Source organism: Chaetodon auriga, chromosome 11 (genome assembly GCF_051107435.1).
Source record: "Chaetodon auriga isolate fChaAug3 chromosome 11, fChaAug3.hap1, whole genome shotgun sequence".
Taxonomy (NCBI): domain Eukaryota; kingdom Metazoa; phylum Chordata; class Actinopteri; order Chaetodontiformes; family Chaetodontidae; genus Chaetodon; species Chaetodon auriga.
In genome coordinates, this window is record NC_135084.1 from 4,999,785 (window position 1) to 5,021,870 (window position 22,086).

Sequence of the window (22,086 nt, forward strand, 5' to 3'; positions counted from 1 at the left end):
GTAGAACTAACACAATTTTTCCATGTCAGGGTGTGTGTGTGTGTATGTGTGTGAGGGGGGTGCATGGCGGTAATATTCCGGCGGTCCGGGGTGGAGGCGAGGCCCCAGGAATGCTGTCATTAATCCTGGAGGAGGGCCGTCGAGCACTCGGATTATTAGAGAAATAAATTTGCATGCTACATATGAGCCAGGTGAAAAGCACTGAAGGCGCAAATTATATTTCCCTGACAGGCTGAGCGGGAGAGCGGAGGCTGCCTCCGAACCATTCCAACATACAGACACACACACACACACACACACACACACACACACACACACACACACACACTCATATGTGTGATACTCCTCCTGCTATACCCAGCCACTCTGGAAAGCTGTACATATGCACAGATACAGGACGCACTCAAGGATTATACATGTACACACATATTATGGAAAAGAATATGCAGGGATGCACTCTGTATCTCTGCTTCCTTTTCAGAGAGGAATACACACACACACACACACACACACACACACACACACACACACACACACAGAGTACTTATTTTGTGTGTAAGTATAGACAAACCCCTTAGGAAAGAATGCCATGTGTTGACATACTGTACATTTTCATTTCTCCTGTGTGTGTGTGTGTGTGTGTGTGTGTGTGTGTGTGTGTGTGTGTGTGCGTGCGCTGGTGTGTTTTCCATGGGGTCCTCTGGCTCTGGGCTGTCCTCTCACCCTGCTTGTAATGGTCCATGCAAGCCCAGCCTAATGGGGTGGACACTGGTGTCAACTTCATTACTTTACATCTCCCGCCAAGATGAAAAGTCTCTACCCGCTCGCACTTTGACCACGCTTCGTTAGAATTCTTGCCCCCTTTTGCCTTTCTCTAACCTCAAAAGGAAAGGGAAATATTTCCAGAAATATATTGATGAAACTGTTTTGTTTAAGGAAAGAAGGGAGGGTGGAGGGTGGAGGGTGGAGAGTTGTAATCACTGCTGTGGATGGGCCTGGCTGTGAATGAAGTCACCATTACAGAGGTTTATTCACACAGAATTTCAGAATGAGTCACCGGATGCTTTTTAACCTGGCAAAGTGCTTTCATCTAGAAAATGTTGCTCCCAGTCCACGTGTCGCTTATACAGGCATTTCATAAAGGTAGAAATGTTTAAAACAATTTTAGACTCAGTGTTATTTTCTGAAAACATGATGTGACTGCACAAGTCCAGTTTGACCAACCAGTGCCTGTCTGCCGCCCACAAAGCTCGGTGGAACTGACTCGTTACCCACAAATATACATCAGATCCAGCAGACCGTAAATGCCAGCAACACCATCAAATACACAAGCTGGACACTCAGTTTAAAGAGCTTTATCTCTTAATTGAGCTCCACCAACAACAACCAAATTAGTCTTAACTTGGCAGAATGGACGTTTAATAGCACAGAGTTTGTGAAAAAGAAAAAAAAAAAAGGATTCCTGCTGTGTTGGAATTTGAGTAATTTCAGAATTTGAGAATTAGGAGACATTTGAGACTCTTGTTGAGGTATTTGAGAATCTCTTTGAGACATTTGGACCCTCTCCAGAGTTCCCATCTTCATGAAAATCTGAAACATAATAAGTGTCTTGCACGAGTTGTAGAAGCATCACACTGCCTCTCTGATGACGCTCCAAGAATTTAGTTTCTTTCCGTATCTTTGTAGTCTGATCATAGAGATAAAGGCACAAACTGGTGGACAGTCTCTCCTCATAGGTATGCCTGGTGTTGCACAGAATAATGAATGAACAATAAGACATTGAGAGACAAGTTCCAACCCGTCTTTGCTTCATCACCTTTGGACACCTGGTCAATCATTGTTTAAGGTGTTCATGCTTGTAAGATCGCTAGTTTTGTAACATTAGAAACTTTTGAATGTGGGGACCCCAATTCCAACATCCAAAAGGTGATTTCAGACCCTGTATGACGATCCAACAGCTGCTTCCTATTAAGCATACTGAGGTCCTTAAGATTGATAAGTTTATGCTGGTAAAAATGAACAAAAGACTGCATTTTTATACTTCTTTTGGCTTTTTATCAATTTCTTCCATTTATTTTGTGATTATTTCATTTGACCCACCAACATGTTTTTTTTTACCCATACCCATATCTGCATATTTGCATTTTGGACATTTTGCATTTACACAACTTGGAGCAGGACGGATGATGACTGATGGTTAGACATAAATTCAGATTTACTTTTCTGTAGTATTGCTGCAAATCAGGTAGGCCGTGTTATAATTACATCTTTATTTTACTGTATATATAGCAGTATTAGTGTAAGTACAGTATGAAAGCATGCCTAAGGAGAACAGGGCTAATGTTTAGTGCTTCCTGAGACTGTGCAGCTAGAGACACATGGTTCTATATGTCCACTGCAGCCTCTTTGTCAGTCATCTTTCATCTGTTGGCCTGTGCCTATAGGCAGAGAGTGAGCAGCAGGCGGTGTAATTCTGTTCTAAAGCCCCTAGTTAGGCATGCATATATTCCTATTATAGTCAGTGCTCCCGGAACAAGACAACAGAGAGCAAACAGAATGACCTTGAAATATTTATCCCCAACCACGCTTCGGAGAATTAAGTTTGGTGTCAGGGGCAACTCGCAGCTATCCAGCTCCACTTTGTGTGGAGGCATGCATGCCCATACACACACAGGCACAAACACACACACGCGTCCTCCTTTAGTGGGTTATGCAGACTGAGACAAACGGCTCATGTACCATCTTGCAGTGTTGAATATTAAAGGCGGTCAGGGAGGCAAGGCTTTGATTGGGACAATAAAGGCTGATGAACAGGATCTTAGAGCATGGGAGAGGAGAGGGTGTGTGTGTCACAGTGCACGGGATGCAGCCAAAACCCTGAAGTGGAAGCCAGGAGCTGCCCGGCCCAGAATGCTGTCTGTGTGTGCATGTGTGTGTGTGTGTGTGTGTGTGTGTGTGTGTGTGTTAGGGGGGAATGGAGGGTGAAGAAGGCTAAAAGTGACCCAGTCCTAGCAAATGTGGGTCAAATTGGTAATAAGAATGAGATAAATGCAAACTTTAATTGCACTGTTCTTCTGTTCTTTACTGTCTCTTGCCTTCAGTTTGTAATTTAGAGTAAGCTGATGTTGGTCTAAAGGATAATTTTTTGAAAATGTTAATTAAAACAAATGATAATAAACGTGGTAGCGAACACTTGTCTTCTCAGATATCCAGAAGACACAACATTAGCGTTCATTTGGAGTCATGTTTCTGGGCATCTGGAGAAACTGATGTTATTTTTATTTTTTTTTTCTGCTCTGTTGTGGTCTTCATCAGATCCTGAGAAAAATGTCTGACTCTTTAGCTGATAAATGTTCCTTCAGTCGCCATCTTTGTCTGTCTGTGTTAAGCAGTTAGCATACAGTTGCTGAATCAGAGCTTATTAGCTCCAAACAGCTTCCAACAAAAACAATGAGCTGAAGGAGGCTAAAGCACTACAAAGAGCTCAGGGTGCAGAGGAGATTGATGGGGATTCTCTGAGGGATCATCAGTCAACCAACACCTTTCACATTATAGCTTTAATGTATGTGTGGTTTAAACTGAAGGTCTTATTAATCACTCTAAAACCTTCTAGAAAACATATAAAGATGCTTTTCCACATCCAGTATACAGCGCTTCTATAATACTAACTTAGTTTGAAGTTTCTATCAAACATTATTGTTCTTCCTCTTTCGCCAGAGATCAAAAAGAATCACAAACAAGTTTGCGATTCATTTGGAGATATTCTCGCTAATAATCCATTACAGAATATCTGAAGGGACGTCTGTATGGTAGACATGATTGAGGCTTCGCCAAAAGCCTCTTTGTTGTACTTATGTAATTGTCATGTTCATAGGGAATTTTTATTGAAACAATAACAAAGCACATGTCCACAAATTAGCTTCACTTTCTCCCATTCAACTTCTCATTGTCTGCAATGCCTGTGAGGGCTTAGAATAATGGATGATTGGAGAGGAGAAAGGAAAAGCAATGGGCTGTGTTTGTGTGTGAAGAGGAAAGCATGTTGGCAGTGTGGTAAAGAAAAGCCTGCTGGATTGTTGGAGCACAGTGGAAGGATGCCTGCCAGTTTCTACGCCACCGGGACTCTCTGACCTGCGCTTGTGTCTGTGTGTGTGTTTTTGATTGCGAGTGTGCAACTGAACTCAACAACAGAAAACCTCCGCCTGGTCCTGCATGCGTTCACACTGTGTACGTTTGCTCTTCTAATGTGTGTGAAACTGTGTGCATGTGCTTCTGCCCTGTATTCAGTGCGTGTTTGAGTGTATGTGCACCTGCGTATTGTGTGTGTGTGTGTGTGTGTGTGTGTGTGTGGGAGGCAAGCAGATGAAGACGGTGCTTGCCTCATATTCAATGTGATCTGCAGCCTCACCTCTGTCATTATATTTAGCATACAATCCAGCTCCGTGTTTCATTATGCATTCCCGTCTACTGCTCTGTGGTGTGAATCTTACATCTCAATTAGCCTCTCTGTTCTGGACATAAAATGCATTATTTGTGGCAAGAAATGGAAGAGCAAAGCAACTCAAACCTGCAACTGCATTGCACATGAATGACACATCCTCGACTCAAAAGCAAACACATGCAGCAACAGCACAGAGGTGTACAACATATTTTTGTGTAGATGATAAATTATCTTTTAAATTATGTGTTTTTGAAGAATGTAATGATTCTAAATTTTCTGTGCAGACAGTTGTGTATGCAACGTACTGTGACATTATTATGCACAGACTCCAGCATCTGAACTTTATATCATCACACTGAGAGTCATAACAGGTGATGCTTGATGACTCATGTCTGTTCAGGCCTACAGGAGTGTAATGTAGGTTGTCTCTCTCTGTCAGCTGGAAGACACCTCCACTCTTTAATATATGGTATATTTGTAAAGCCCATTTTGGAAAAGATATGTTGCATCTGCTCTACAGTCAAGGAAGGCCTTAAAGTTTTGAGTTATAGACTGTGCCTATGCCTGCAATGGCTTGGGCTGAGTGACTGCAGGTCTCAAGTTTAACCAGGCCTTTGTCCCGTGTTGTTGCATTCACTTTATTTGCTGTTGTAATACCCTTATTTGTCCTTTATTCAATTTTATTTTATGGTGCCAAATCACAACAGAAGTCATGTCAGGACACGTTCCACATAGAGCTGCTACAGACCAAACTCTTTTCTCTACTCTTTATCATTTTTATCTGAGTATTCTAACTGCAGTTTTGTGTGTTTTAAGGTTTGTCTTTTTTTACTTTATGTAACAGGTTGTAAAGAGAGAGTGAAGTGCTCTCTCACTGGACAACCATGTATTAATAAAGACTCAGACTAGACTAGACTGAATGAATTACATATTCTTAAGGGTCTTTCTTTCTGGAATTATCTGAATAGTGAAGATACCAGAAATCCAACACACTAGTTGGTCAGTAGACTTCCATCAGGTAAACCTTCTTCTTCAAACTAAATGCATCAATCTGATCCATTGTTTTAATCTTGCTCAGTGGAAGTCTACTGATCAAAATGTTACTAAACAAAGTGAGTAGAAGTGAATGGCTGTTCAGAATTTGTGGTTTATACATCATGCGCACCTGTCATTAAGACTGTCAGCTGTTTTCATAGGGTGTATTTCTTCAGTAGAAAGAAGTTCAAATTTAATTCGTTAATAGAGAAGTCTGGATCATCTCGAGTAACAAGGACATTTTTCCATGGTGACAGTGATGCATGCAGATGTTGTGGCTAGTAGCGCCTTAAAACGTCACAAAATTTTTTGTTCATTTGTTCTTTTTTCACACATTATTACTGAAGCATTCACTGCCTTTGACAGAAATACAGTCATCATCATCCGAAAAGGAAGCGCAGGGCTTGGCTCAAGTGCAGAAGACCTTGAGACGATCACTGCCCACAACATCCTCCAAACAGCCAGCCAGACCAGTGACCAAATGCCACCTTTGTGTGATCACACCAAGTGGTGTGATCACACAAAGATAAGAGGGAAGAGAGCTGGAATAAGAGCTAAGATTACGCAGATTGGACCTAAGGCTACACGCTAGCCAGCCTACTTCTGGCTAAAGTCCAGTTGCAGGAGAATAAAACAGATGAAATAAAACTCAGCAAGAGGAAATCAGATATTGTTGTGCGCTCATCTTTACAGAGTCCTGGCTCTATCACAACATCCCAGATCAAGCTAATGCACTTGACAGCTGCACGTGGACACTGGACTTCCTCACAAACAGACCCCACACAGTTCAGATTTGTGGTCACACCTTCTACACCTTAGTGCTCAAACACCTTAGCCTTCTAGAACTGTGTGCTCAGCCCCCTCCTGTCCGCATTGTACACTAATGACTGCAGTCCCTTACATGAAGAGAACTCTTGTGAATCTGCAGACAAAACTACTGTTATAATGAGAATTCATTATGGGAGGAAATAAGTAATCTTGCAGAATGGTGCACAGAGAACAACCTACTACTCAATGTCAGCAAAACCAAGTGGCTGATTGTTGATTTTAGAACAAAAGGAGACAAAGATAGACACCCTTAACTACATTAATGGCATTGATATGGAGCAAGTGAACTCATTAGATTCTTGGGATTCAACATCATAGAGAACCTGTCATGGACATCACACATCTCCACCCTGGTAAAGGAAGCTCAGAAACAACTGTATTTCTTAGGGACACTTAAGAAGGCAAAATTTCTGTGCCAAGTTCTTATCAACTTTTACAGAGGAGCAACAGAAAGCCTCCTGGCTGGAAATATTACAACCTGGCATTGGATGTGTACAACCCAAATCTGGAGGACTCTGCAATGGGTGATTACACAGGATGTCACTGTTAGCCATCTACTGAATATCAGTGATATCCAGTCTTGGGCGTAATGGTAATTCATTTCAGGAATATACTACTTTTGTCAGTAATGATGCAATATAACAGGCTACTAATAAGATTTTGGTAATATATTGAAATTACTTTGCCAAGTACCAGGTTACCATCAGATATTTAGCAACTCTCAACGATGCTCTCGGTAATGTCAACCCTCTAATGATATTCAACACAGGGAACAAGAACTCCGAAACACTGCTGCTAAAAACAGCTGAGGTTAAGAAGTGTAACATTAATGGTTTAAACTGTAGACCAGCACAAAAATGACAATTACCAGCATAGACCACCATGTTCTCAATGGACGGATTACAAACACTATTGTACAAATATTAATGTGACAAAGTAACATTAGCATTTTGGAATATATAACAGCAAACTTGGAAGAAACACTTCAGGTCACATTAACACCTATGAAGCACAGCTGAAATGCAAGCCTGCATGAAGCCAGCGCAGATAGCTGCATGGATTAAAATGAGAGTGTATCTGTTGTGTGAGACGTGCGAATAGGAAAAATGCATCTGATAAAGCTTGTCAGCAACATTCCTGTCAAAACAAATAAGAAAGCTAACATTGCCATAGAGACCAGGTTCTGTTGAGGCTGTAGTAGAAAGACTTGTCATTACAAACCACAATATAACTGTTATATAGTCAACTATAACATTAGACATACTTCTGATTACTTTGGTTATAGCAACACAAAACTAGTGTAATCAGTGATGCATTACTCTACACAGACAGGGATATTGTAAAGTAACTTCATTTACTTAATTAATTAATTAATTTCAAAATAAATTAAATTGTAATATGTAATATATTACATTTCAAATAAGTAACTTGCCCAACACTGGTGATATCAGTGAGGTGAAGTGCCTGTACATGGCCCAAAGGATACTAGAAGACAATACCCATCCACAGCCACTTCACCCTGCTGTTGTCGAAGTACCCACTGTCCTTCCACCAGACTGCAGAACAGCGTCGTCTAGCTGTGAGACTGTGAGTTGTAATATAGTTGTCTTTTTGTTTTGTTTTGTGTGTGACATGAAGGAACTACAACTTCCCTTTCATTATACAAACCTGTGTTGTAGTATGCCACAGCTCAATGTTATAAATGTAATATGTAAAATACTGTGAACACAACAAATGAAATTCCATTCACTTGCATTATATTGCGATGGATGCAGAGATGTCAAAGACACATACCTAAAAAACTAAATAAATAAAACCAAAACTATCTGAATGACTAGATACCACTGCAGGAAAGTGACAATATATGCTTTATGTAATTTAATAAACACTGTCGCAGTCACTGTGGTTGAAGCCTGTTGGGGCTGTGAGCAGGCCCACTGGAACAGCAGGGGACTGACGTCTTGCTCAAGAGCACCTTGATAGTAGTTAGGAGGGAGCAGCTTTAGTTGCACACACATCTTAAAATGCTGCCCACATCATGTCAACGTAATCTTGGATCCTTGCCCAGAGAGTTTTCTTTAATCTCACATTAGCATATCTGCTATATAGGGTCATATGAACCTGTGAAATGGAAGCAGAATCCTAGATTTACATACACGCACAAATACACACAAACATAGGCTCTCCATCCTGCTAATAACATGTCAGTGTTGTCTGTGCCTGGGCAGACTAGAGAGATTTGATTTTGAAACATCATTGGTGATTAGTAAATGGACAGCATTTATATAACAATTTTCTAGTGTGCCAACCATTCAAAGCGCTACAGCACATTCCACATTCACCCATTGACACACACACATTCACACATCAATGAAAGAGCCATTGTTTCACGAATATCATTGCATTATCACTGGTGGGACCATTGGGCTTCCATATTGACCTCTGATCCCTGGCAGACAAGGTTAAACAATCCCAGACTAACAGACTCCAAAAATTATCAGGATTCAAGGACAAATGACAGACTGGTAGCATTTGGTGCTTCTATATGTATAAAGTTTTGATAAAAGTCAAGACATTTCCTTACCCCAAGGCAAGATCATGTACAATGTCTCAAAGACCTGAAACAGCAATGGTCCCCTCACAAGCGATGTTAAGTTGTGTTCAGACATTTTTTGCCTTGCATCATTTCCACATATTTGACCAGTCAAGGTTTAACTGAACAGTGTCTGTTTATTTGCCTGCTAAAAGACTGGAAAAAATGTGAAGACAAAACAGAGTGTCCTGAGCAGAAAAACAACAGCATCGTTCATTTGTTCAAACACTAAAAATTAACTATGTCCTCCATCGTCATAGAGTGGAGAGGCAGACTTCATTGACAATCCAAGAATGCAATAATAACTCCAGAACTCATAGATATTTCAATCCAGGAAAAGAAGCTCAATCGTCCGATGAAAAAAGTCAAAATAAATGAGTCCAATGGGAGTCCATTTAGGTCTAATATCCAGTCTTTGCATTGTTTCAAATCCATGAGAAAGGTTCCAATCTGGATTGCTCAAACCTCTTTCAACCCAACACCTGGAAGGACTTGCTACCTTATTATAATTCTAACCACTCCACTCCAGTTAATTAGCTTCATTTGGTATTGACAGAGTGGGAGATTCAGATTACCCAGACTCTGCTAAGAAGTCTAGTAATCCTGCTGCAAATTTGAGAAGAAAATCTACTTGAATTATACAGTAATGACTTTTTCACAATGGTACTGTTAAAGGAACATTAAGGTAATGACAGAATAAAAAAGATTACTAACACAGATGTGATCTGGATTACTCGAGAAATATAATAGAGATGCTATAGTAGAATCAAAAATAATAAGGTTATTATACTGTATAGTCACTATTGAGGTCCACGAATGCATGATAAGTACTCGCTGGACTATTGTATGAATATTACAGTGAGTCTTTTTCAGGGTTTAGATGGATTTTACTTCTTAGACTGAATGAGAGATTGTCTGTCCTGGGTGGAATGAGAGATCAGTTATTGATCTGCATTGCCTGCATGCCAGTCCAGCCAAGATCTACCAAAAGCAGATGTGTGGATACAAAAGAGAGAGAGCCTTTCTTGTGTAGTTTCATCGGACCAGTGGTTACACAAGCACAATAGAACATAGTGGAAACTTAATCTTCTTGTATGTTTTGCCAGTAAAAGTCTGTTGGTAACCTCTCACATTTATGTACTCAAACTTCATTCAGGATATATCCAGTTGCGTGGAAAATATTCAAATTATGAGCTGCATTTTAAATGACTTCTACTCCTTAAACTCCACAGTGGTTGTAATGTATATAACGCAAAACTTAGTTTTGATGAGACAACTGCAGCAGACCTGGTTTATTTATATTATTATTAATTACAACACAGAGCAAAAATGAAACCATTGTCAGTCATCTTGCAAAAAAAAAAAAATCTTTACGAAATTTTTGATATGATGCTCCCCTGAAGGCTTTTTCTCTGGCCACATGGCAGAGTGCTGCATCTGACAAGTACCAATTTGTGCCTCTAATGTATTATCATTAAATTTGAGTCAGAGAAAAAGATAATCACATGTATTCTTCTTGTTGTTTTTTCTGGAAGATAAATCTTTCACAATCTACTTTGTGCTTTTTTGTAAGTATTGAGAATTTCTAGATTTCTCAAAGAGTCCACTGGTGATCTAAATTTAAAAGACTTTTGATAATAATCTGTCCTCTGTACGCTATAAGATTTTTAGCCATGTCAGAGGCATGGCTCTTGGGATGACAATATCTGTCTGTTGGTAAATTGGTCAGTCCACCACTTTATTCCAGACTAAAATATCTAAACGAACATAAGGTTGATTATCACGGAACTTTGTACAGATATCCATGGTTCCCAGAGGATGAATTTCACAGCAACCAACTTTGGTGAAACTCTGATTCTGGTGCCATCAGCAGGTCAAAGTTTGCACTTATGCTGTGAAATATCTCACTACTGGATGAATTTGGTTCAGATGTTTCTAAGGCAATGTATCCTACTTTTCCTCTAGTGCCACCAGGAAGTGGACATTTTGGGCTTTCAGTGAAATATATCTACTGTTGGATAGATAATGAATGCTTAGTTTAGTGATTCCAATGTGATAGTAACACCAGACAAGTCCTATGGACGGTGGAAGTATTGAAGGATTGGCAGCAGGGATGTGCTGATCTGGGATGCAAATGTGTTCAAAATGTTGATTTCTGGAGCACTGACACACATTGGTATTAGAAAATAGGACTGGTGTACCCTAACGTGTGAATGTGTTTGGTGTATCCTAATATGGTTTCATGTGGTTACATAGACATGGGCGTTTTGACACGCATGATTCACTGCCTGTGTGTGTTGCCTTTAAAAGAAAGCTTGACAACTGCCCTTTGCACATTTTTTATGTAACCAGGTCCACTTTGATATTCCTTGCAAAACAAGGCACTTGAATCAGCTGGCAAGACATGCTTAGTCAAGTCAAATCAATTTTATTTAAATAGGCCAAAATTAAAAAGCACAGCTATGTCTCAAGGGGCTTTACAATTTGTACATCATATCAGACCCTCTATCGTTAGACCTTCAATTCTGATAAGGAAAAGCCCCCCCAAAAAACATAAACAGGATGAAAAAGGTTACACCTCACAATGTTTTATGGTAGAGGTTCTAGGGGGCAAATGAAGGCATCAAATGTCTCCTTTCACCTTCCCAAGCCTTTGGCTAGTGCTGTTCACTGGCCTGTCACTTTCAGCCTGGCTCGCCTTGTCCAACGAGGCCGGACAACTGACACAAGCATTCCCCTCCCCTGCTCTTCCTAATGTGTTGTGATAAGGAGCTTATGTGAGGTTTCCTCTGCAAAACTGCCCCCTCAAGCTATTCTAACAGTCTGCCGTATGTAGGCGTAGATTTGACGATCACTTCCATGCCAAAGGTGATGCTGACAAGCAGAGACGTTGACCACAAGGGGGGCAACGCTTATGTGTTAGCCTGGGCTAATGACAAAACTAGGAGAGGCCAGATCCTGAGGATATGACAGCAATGATTTTGATTGTTTTACTGACATGTAGTAGCCTGTAGTCGCAGCAAGGAACAGCTGTCCTCATATTTTTTGACTGCATGAGCGTGCTTATAAATGATATTGATCAGATTTTGATAAGGTGAATACAATGTTTGAAATGAATTCGCTGCATGCCTTTGCAAACACAAAAATAACTAAAAGCAGATGGGTGGATGATTCAATGTCAATCAGACACAATAGGAGGATATGCAAGGATCCTAATCTTTGACGGCATGTCAGCAGAAATCAGTTCCACATGTGAGATGTGGCATAAAGGCAGTGTTTACATCAGCTGATTCTGATGGCGTTTGTCCTCCTCTATAGGATCTCAGTAGTTGGTTTCTACATGAGTATGTTTAAATGTGAGAGTGTGTGTGTGATGCAGACCCCATGTGTGTATGATGCTAGCATGTGCATGTCAATCCCCTGAGCACGGACTGTAAGATGTCGATAGCCAACCTGTAAATGACAGGCACAGAGGGAGTGTGTTTAGCAGTTTGGCTGGATCTTAAAAAGGTCACACACACACACACATGCGCACACACACACACACACACACACACGCACACATACACCTATCCACCCCCACAAACACACACACACTCAAAGAAAGGAACATTTGTCACCTCCATCTAGAGCTTTCTATTGTTATCCAGGTAGTTTTGTAGTGTGTAGAAAGTGTTGGTGTTGTATGAGTGTATCCTTGAGTGTATCTTTCAAATTGCTCAAATGATATCCCTTTACAAAACCAAACACAAATCATTGTGCATTTCTACTGTAACTGTCAAAATTGCTGGTGTCATGGGAAAACCTCAAATCTTGTTGATTTGACTGCAATTGAAGGATTAGATCGTTTGTCCACTGGTTGAGAAAATCTGTGACCCACGGCGCTCATGAAAGCCGTTCAAAACCCACACAATGAACTCAAAAATGCACTCTTGCTCAAGCAAAAATTAGAAACTTAAAACCAAAATTTCTACAGACTTTCTTCTTGCTTAGCATTGGTTCTCCGCTGGTAGTAACAGTGCAGCTCAGATGTGGCTGTGGTTTGCACTCGTGTCAGTCAGAATGTCCACACTGTCATTTTTTTATTTTGGGCTATATGATTTCGTGTTGATGAAACTGCAGTAGCCGTAAGCCATTCGGTAAGTCTTTTTAACAGTGCTAGAGGTGAAGCTCTCGGGATGGCAATGTCACACGGTTGGTTGATCTGTCCATCACTTCGGACCAGATTGAAATATCTCAACAGCTGTTGGATGGATGACCATTAAATTGCAGACATTAAAGGGTGCCAGAGGATGAATTCTTGACTTTACTCCCCTCAAATTTTAATCTAGTGGCACAAGCAGGTCAAAGTTTTCACTGATCCAGTATAATAAGTAAACATCCTATTGATGGATTGGAACAGGAGTCAGTAGAGACCAGAAACAGAGCTAAAGAGAATGACTGTTTGACTTACGCTCATTGGGTGGCCAGAGTCATGACTATATAAATTATAATATTGCTCCATAACTGGTGAATGTGTAAATAAGCAACTGTTTGTTATTAACAGCTTCGCCATAATAACATAGAGGGTGATGGTACATGAGTATTGTACTGACAACTGCATTCTACTGCCTCCAAGTGGCCAAAAAATCAGGTTTAACTAAACAAAGTCAAAATGCTCGCCTGCTCGGGTTAAGTATTAAATCAAGTGAGCTGTCATGCTCTTGTTTCAGTGCTAGCAACTGGTTGATCTGGGTTCTCAGAGTATATATAGAAGGGTCGCGTGTTATACTGTCCTGGTAAATTAATAAATAAATGAATGAATAAAAATAATAAAAAAGAAGCAGCTGGCACCTACACCCTGCAGGCCAACAGAGAGAGGTAGCAGTGACTGTGAGAAAATTCCACTTTGGGTGTACAAAATGTCACCGATTAGTGCTCTCAAGAACGTTGGTGTTGATGCTGATGATGATCAGATGTATCATTAATATGTGTATTCACATCTTTTCTAGAATTGCAACTCCTCCTGCTTTGATGTCCCAGCACTGAACAGTGGGGAGAGTAAAAGATCTTTCTACAGATGGAGCCAACACAGAAAAGTAAGTGAGAACATTTCATAAAAATCAATACGAACCAATGTCAAATTATGTCATATAAGTGGAATAGAAGCCCTATATTCACTTGCACTTGTGGCATCAGTCGAATAGAAACGCATAACTTTATAAACTTCCCTGATACCACATTCTTTTCTTGCTCCCTTTTTGCGTCTGTTTCTTTCTCTTTTTATCTCCCCCTCTCCCTTCACCATCCTCCCTCCATCTCTCTGGTGCCAGGCCTGAGCTTGGTGAAAGGAAAACAGAAAAAAGACAGAGTGAGAAAAAGAGAGGGAGAGAGAGGGAGATCGGATTTCCATTCCACGTTGGATCACTGGAGTGGAGTCTAAAACCACAGAGTGCGCTGGCACTGGACAAAGAGGCTGGATTCAATAAATATGTGGACTAAGCTCTCCTATTCAGACCCCGCAGTATTGAATTCCTTATTTAGGTCATTTAGACTGGGCAAAATTGATACAGTATGCAGCTCAAATCTATAGCTCCATTTTTCCTTCTCCTCTCTCTCTCTGTCTTTGCCCTTCTAAATAAAAAAGAGATGAGAGGGAAGCCAGTGTGTGTGGGTGTGCAAGAGTGAAGGAGTAGCAAAAAAAAGGGGGGGATTTTTTTTTTTTTTTTTTTTTTCCATGCATGACTGTGAATGTTTGTGTATTTTGTAGATAATGACAAAGAGAAAAGAGAGGCAAGAAATTAGACAGAGGGCATGGAAAGCAAAAACAAAATGAATCAAAGAGATTGAGAAAGTGAGCAGATTGAGAGCCAAAGTATGTGTGTGTGTGTGTGTGTGTGTGTGTGCCTGACAGAGAGAGGTGGTATTTTGACATTTTATTAGAGTCTCAATGAGGTCTGCACTAGACAATGCTCTCCTGCCTCTTCACTTAGCCTGATCTTAATTGGCCATTAGATTGAAAAATAGCCCATACCTCCTCCTCTCCTCTTCCTCCTCTCCTTTTCTCGTCCTCTCTTCTGCAGCTTCAGAGCTGATTAGACCTTTGATTTACTAATAAACACAAAGAAACAGATTAGCAGGGAAGCTGAGGCAGCATCAGACATGCTTAACTGTGTCTAGAATAGTAAAATACCAGCCTAGGCCTTAACACTAACTGAAAATTATATGATATTAGTTGAAAATATTCTATTTTTAAATGAAAGGTGCCTTAACATTGAAAATATTGCTGACAAAACATATGCTTTTGTAGGCTTGGAATAGAGATACATTTGTCCTCACATGTACTTGAAACTCATCTGATATATTATCTGAGCGTTTTAGTGTTTCTGTCCAAGGTTTCTTGACACTGAGAATTTTAATCATATTATAATTAAATCAAAGTATCTTTTGGAGCTGACTACAGAGTTGGAAGTTCCCTTCCCTGATTCCAAGCCATTCCAAACTTGTGTGACCTGCTGTTTTTTTTTTTTTTTGTAGTAGCCCTTATCTTCCCTTGCTGGGGATGACTACATTTCATGCCTGCTCTATCTTTTTTTTCTGCAAAACTCACACTGGGCTCGTATGATAAATAAGACATTACCCACAATGAGAGGAACTCAATCAGTGCTTGTGTTGGCTGAGAGTGAGAAAGACAGGGATAATTACTCACTAAATAGGCAATCACCGAGGTGGCGCCCACACAATCAAGATTACGTGTGTATTTGGGGGAGCTTCCACAGAAATGCCGGCCAAAAGTCTCAGAAAATCAAGAAGCGAGCAATAAAGTAGGCGAGTGCCAGTCCAACTGAGCTAATACTGTAGCCCGGGTCACAGGAATTATAACCCAATTCTGTAGTTCCCAGTTCTCCAGAGCATCTTTTAGCTCACTGTTTTGGCTTTATGGCCTGAAATTTTACTGTTCTGTTTCAGTCTTACTTCCTGCCACAATAACTGCTTCAACAAAAAAAAGCAACCTACAAAGCATTGAATAGTGAACAGACAGTTAGTGACCAAATGGTGAACACAGTGGAGCCATTACCAGCTAGAGAGCCCGATATTATTCCCAGGGCAACTATACCAACTCGAGCCCATCTTGTGATGGGATCATGCCAGCCATGACGCCCGTCAACTTGTTGACCTTTCCTCTCAGGACTCAGCAGTCATTAGTACATTATTACATCAATACTTAGTACTTACACTCAAAACCACTTCCTACAATAGGTGTCTCCAGGACCACATTTTGTCACACTGACACAGCTGGTAATAACAGAGCTAAAAGGAAAATGAATACTGGACTTATGTTAATTAGGTTGCCATCAAACATGACTCAAACATGAAATTAATCATGCCTTCATGTTTAACTATTGCTTTGATAAATTCAGTCTGATTTATCACAAATGGCTCTATTTAATGCCATCCACTGGCTCAAAGGGCATAATCTATTCCTCTGGTAGGTTTAAACATCTGCAGAAAGTGTTGAGTTTCACGGACAGTTGCATAAGACTGCTTGAAAAAATAAAACAGAAAAGTAGATCTGATCAGAATAAATGAATGAAAACAGATCTTCTGTTAAAAAGAGAAGCTGAAATGGTGAGCATGACATGACTAGCTGAAAAGGTACAATATATGCTTTGCTAGGATACTTTATCATTGAAATATTTTTAACTGTACCCTATTTTGGCAGCGCAAAAAAATTTTTGCTCAAGAAACTTTCAACCTTGTCTGCATTTGAAAATATTTTTGTTCAGTACACAGAAAGTCTATCTAATCAACTACAAATGGTGCTTAATTACTTTGACTAAAATATGAATCTATCAAACGCAGACTCAGTGTCTGCCTTGAACAGATATTTAAGTGCATACAATTTAATGACTGTATCTCAACAGAATTTGCATACTGTACTTACTTACTTAGCAATTACTAATTGGCATCTTGCCAGAGAAGACAAGTTTCTCAGTGTGGATGTGTAGTGGATGTAGCTAATTTAAGTCTGTAAGCGACTCATCAAATTTGGCATGAACAAATAATTCACTAAATGGTTATTGATTTCACTGAAGCTGTATCAGCAACAAAATACCTTTCAGTTCACAGTAACAAAGCTGATAAAGTTTCAATTTTGTCTTCAAGCCTGCTGACACAGAAAAACCTCAGTTGCAAGGTTTACATGTTCATCTGTATGTTGAGCAAGGCAGACTGACCAAAATAAATGGGTACCAAGCATGAAGCTACAGTATTTTTCTTCATTCTTATAAATCTTGCTTTGGAAAACTTGCTTACAGCAGATTATTTACATACTGAGATAAAGTTTCCCCATCCACCAAGAATGATATGCTATTCATGTTTTTTCTATGCTTTTCCCCCAACCTCCCTATTATGAGACACGCAGTCAAATTTTCTGGAATGATTTGATATAGCCCTTGGCAAGTATATTTGTACATTTGCTGTGTAACTATACGCAAACCCCTTAGGAATGTGTTGACATACTGTAAATTTTCATTCCTTCAGTGTGTGAAAACCTCTTTCTTTGTGTATGTGTGTGTGTGTGTGTGTGTGTGTGTGTGCGTCAATGCTACAGGCTCCTAGAAAGTTACATCTGAATTTATCTTGTCTCATAGGTTAATAAACAGGTGATTCATTTCACAAGGCAACACCTTTTGAACTTTGTTGACTAGAAAATCCTTGGGTTTATAAAGTGCATCATTGTGGCAAATATCACTCATAAGTGGAAGACTACTTTTTGTGTGAGTGCATACAGTGTGCTTGTCAGTGTGCTTTCTATAAAAGCAGCATTTTTAAACAATTACACAAACATGCTATGTCCACAGTGTCTCCACAGTATAACCACATTGTGCCCACCCTGTATATGAACAGTGTGACCATAGTATGCACAGTGTGACCACAGTTTGTCCACAGTATTAAGTGTATTTTCACAATGTGCCCACAGTATGGCCAGTGTGCCCAGTTTACCTACAGTGTGCCCAAAGTATACTCACAGTATACCCATAGAATGCCCAATATACAGTATGCCAACAGTGTGTCCTCAGTATGCCAAGTGTCCCAACAGTGCGCCATCAAGTAGGAACACAGTGGGATGCTTTGTGCCTACAGTGGGCCTCAAAGCATGGAGCTCACGCATTTCTCAATGACAATCGAGCCCGATTCATTCTTTGTGAGAGCAGACCGACTGATCCGAGTTCTTTGGTGAGAGCAGACCGACAGAACAGGGCTGACAGCAGGTGAGGATTAGACACCTGAGCACAGGAGACAGGAAAACACCGGTCAGGAATTCAGGTAGCAGACAAGACGAAAAATCACACAGCAAGGCAGACAATGCAGTGAATACAGGTTGAAACCTTGGTGCCTATATACTGTGTATCTCTTGATTGCCTGAGCGCACCTGTGCTCAAGGGGAGAGGACGCTGGGCCCAACCCATCAGCCACGCCCTGCAGAAACACAGACTCAGACTTAATGGACAAGGAAGAGACAGACAGGAGACGAAAGGAGGGGGGGAAACACAGGAGCACAAAGGAGAGGAGACTGCAGATCTCCTCATAGTCAGACAACTGCTTGGTGGGATTTTCTTGGTGTTACTTCATGTTGAAGGATTCATCAACACGAACCAAGTGTTTAGGCAGTCAGATGAATCAAATGCCTAAGAATTAGCTGCAGTGAGCAAGCCAAGACACGATTGCCTTTCATCTATGGACAGCTGTGGAAGAGGAGCACTCATTTATTCTGTGTTTGATGCATATTGATCTTTTTCCAGTTCTGTCTCTTGCTATTGCTGGCTATGATAAATACAAGAAAAAAGGCACCACCATGGTAGGCTTGTAGCTGATTATACATTTCTAAAAGTTAGGAAACACATCCACATTTAAGAGCAAGTCATACGACTCAACAGAACCTCACCCATCACACATGATGGATTAAAAAAGATCTTTGGTGCAAAGTTACCGATGACATTAACTAGGTTGCAAGTAGCTTTTAGCAGATATTTGCTAAAATGTTGGTCCAAGGTGACGACAAGCAGCAGTTGTCAATTTACACAATAGGACACATTTCAACTTCTGGTGTAGACAGGAAGTTAAAGGACAAAATTACACTTGGGGCACTTCCTTGCAGATGAAACGCAACGTCAATAGAGAGTCAAAGGCAGGACGTGACGTCATGGCCTCTGTTCTCCTAGCTTCTGTAATTCAATGCAGTGTCTCATTCAGCATTTCTTTACACAACCAACCCACTCGATGTTGCATACTGTATGTATACACCTGTGTGCATGTGTTAAAGCTCAGGGTGTGTGTTCGAGAGCGGTCCAGTTATTATTGAGAAGATCCTTCCTGAGAAAGAAAGGCCAGACCTTGGAATCGTTTAATCAATAGAAGAATGTTCTCTGTAATGAAGTGTGTCAGCTTCTTAACAGGACTAAAACCTTCATCAAGTCAATGAGGAAGGGAGGGTTAAACCTGAGGCCCATCTAAATAATCACAGCCTTATTGACTGGCCACAAAACGAGGCGAATGCCAAACACTTGCATGGTCAATCACGCACGTAAATAGAGATACACAGGCACACATTAGAGCTCCTACCTGAATAAACACACACAAATGGAAGTCACACAGTCACATACTATGTGCAACAGTCAGGCTAGAAATAAAGAGATATAAATCCTGGATGATGTATTGTGACTTTGGATACGTGAATGATCATTCTGAATATATTTTGCCCTGTATCGATCAATCAACCGACCTATATTTAATCAGGTAAATCCCATTGAGATCAATATCTCATTTTCAAGAAAGACCTAAGTACATGGGTGCATTAACCAACTTGGCACAAACAATATAACATGTAGAATATTAATTTGTGAATAATTAAAATAATACCACATAATAGTGGTGTATTACATTACAAAGTCAAACCCATAAGTAAGTTAAAAAAAAAAAAAAAAAGTCACAACTAAAATCAGTCAGTGCTTTTACTAAATTTCTGAACTGACCCATTGGAACCAAAGTGTCAAGTTTAAAGGTACGTTGTGATTCATTCATATTTAAAAGCAGTCTTTACCAAATTTGTGTTAACCCTAGGAACCTGCAGCACTAAGCAGTCCTGTGAGTGTCATGTGTTCCAGCTCTCCAGTCAATAAGTGATGTCAGATATGTTGCCAATTTCTGTAGAAGCCCTTTATACATAAATAATACTGGTAACAGAGAGAGAGGACCAATCTACTTTTTGATACAAAATGCAGTGGTGAGTGCTGTAAGTATCTCCACTTATGAATCTTAGGGCTGAATGGTAGACAGCATTTAATGGCATATGTTTGCAGTTGTATGTTACTTTGACTTCTTAGATTTTTTTTTTAGATTTAACACTAACCTCCGATAATGAAGGGACAGGTCACAGCGTGGCTCATTGCTGATGGGATTGTGGGTTTTTTTGCTGTATGGATCAGACAAATAATATATATCAGGCTTTGGATACATACTTGTTAGAAGAATGCATTCATTGTTGGTATTGTTGACAATAATAATAAGACTACGTCGAAATCAAGTATATAGCTGGACCATGTGTGGCCAGTTTACTACAAGATAGGCCTCACACTAACCTAATACTCCCACATTCCAAAATGTGGCCTGTAAGTTCACAGCACACAGCACTGGGAACTCATGGTACAACCAACAAAGGAACTAAAGAACTGAGTTTATAATGAAAAACTGACTGTATATCCATTGATATGAGATGTTTAGGTGACAATATAGGAGCATAATTAAGCTTTGATTTAACATGCTGTTGTTGATGCAGGAACAATAGAAACTACAAACATCAAGTGTTTATCCAATTAATCTGGAAAAGATGCCACATTTAGACTTTTAGCACATAACGAAGCAAAAAAGGTAAATATGTACAACTCTAATGAGTAAAGTGATCATAACTTGCAATAACACAACATGCTTATAGGTGTACAGAGTCTGCATATATATGGAAATGTGTGTGTGTGTATACGTATACAGTGTGTAGTACCATAATATCAGATGGTCTTCAGCAGTTATCAGCAACTGGTCCCTCGCAGGCAAGTTCCAGTCCACCAAAGCTTCCTATCCAGCCCGCAGAATATTACTGAATTCATAAAATGTGCGCATCTAACATTTCTCAGCAGCAGAAAAGGTCCAGTCCGTCCTGAGAGTAATTGTTGATTTTTAACTTGCCAGCCCCTGGCAATAAGCCAAAAAGTCTGTGATTCATAGTTCACTCATTCTACGGAATTAGTTTAGTCTCCAGTTCTATCCTCTATACTCTATGGAAAGATCATCAAACCACCTGGCTTCCAGGCTGGCCATGGAGCTGACAGCAGTGCATCGCCGGACTACAGGAGGTAACTCCAGAGTTGTTGGAGAATCACTAAGCTTGTCTATTATATCTAAGAGGCCTTACTTGGGTTTGTTTTCATTGGCCAACTGTTGTATTGAGTCTCTAACCAAGCATGTTGTTTGCTTCCTGGGATCTGAGGAGAGTTTTTGTTAAGATAAGGACTCATTCATTGGTAGTTGAACTGTGGGTTTTGTACTGCTGACTCATTCAGTATCTAGTTATCATTGTGGATTATCCATGTTTTTTGGGAGTCTGTTCACACTGGTGTAGACTCATAAAAATAATACTAATTTTGTAAGAAATTGAAGTTATTCAACATTAATAGGCTAATTGGGGATAAATATTTTCATTTTATTGTTTTTTTTATTAATCTTACATTAATCTTACACCAGTAAATTTGCTATCAGCTCAAAAATTGCAGATACAGAATGTTTCCTTTTCTCTAGGATACAATAATTAGGGTAAATGTAGTTGTAAGAATATGTCTGACTCAGAATTAAATATAGTCTGAGCCTTGTCTCCCTCAGTTTCATGCTGGCCCAGTCACAAGAGATGCGACGTTAGTTAATTCATTAAATATTATTTTGTTATTGTCAATCATTCTAGACCTCTGACCTTGAACAAGAATCGGATGCGGACCTTTGAGTAATAAGTTTGAAAACCCCTGCTTCAAAGGTTAAACGGTCATGGATGGCTTTTGTCAGGGCAGATCAGTCCTACAACTGGAAGCTGAATGTTTAGATTTTCAATTTTGGCTGTAAGCTCATCTCTTCCCAGATTCAGCATCACCTGTTGAATACAGTT

The 22,086-nt window shown here is 40.0% G+C and overlaps 1 protein-coding gene across 4 annotated transcripts in view; it reads left to right on the forward strand.

The window, feature by feature from the left end:
- The window catches only part of LOC143328094 (uncharacterized), a 420,223-nt gene that overhangs the window by 240,212 nt on the left and 157,925 nt on the right, over positions 1-22,086 (forward strand). For 2 of the 4 annotated variants that reach the window (XM_076743024.1, XM_076743022.1), the window contains one exon: positions 13,889-13,975. The exons of the other annotated variants lie outside the window; for them this stretch is intronic. In XM_076743024.1, the coding sequence (XP_076599139.1) occupies positions 13,957-13,975 (19 nt within the window). In that variant the 5' untranslated portion in view covers positions 13,889-13,956. The remainder of the gene's footprint in view (positions 1-13,888; positions 13,976-22,086) is intronic. 4 annotated transcript variants of the gene reach the window in all.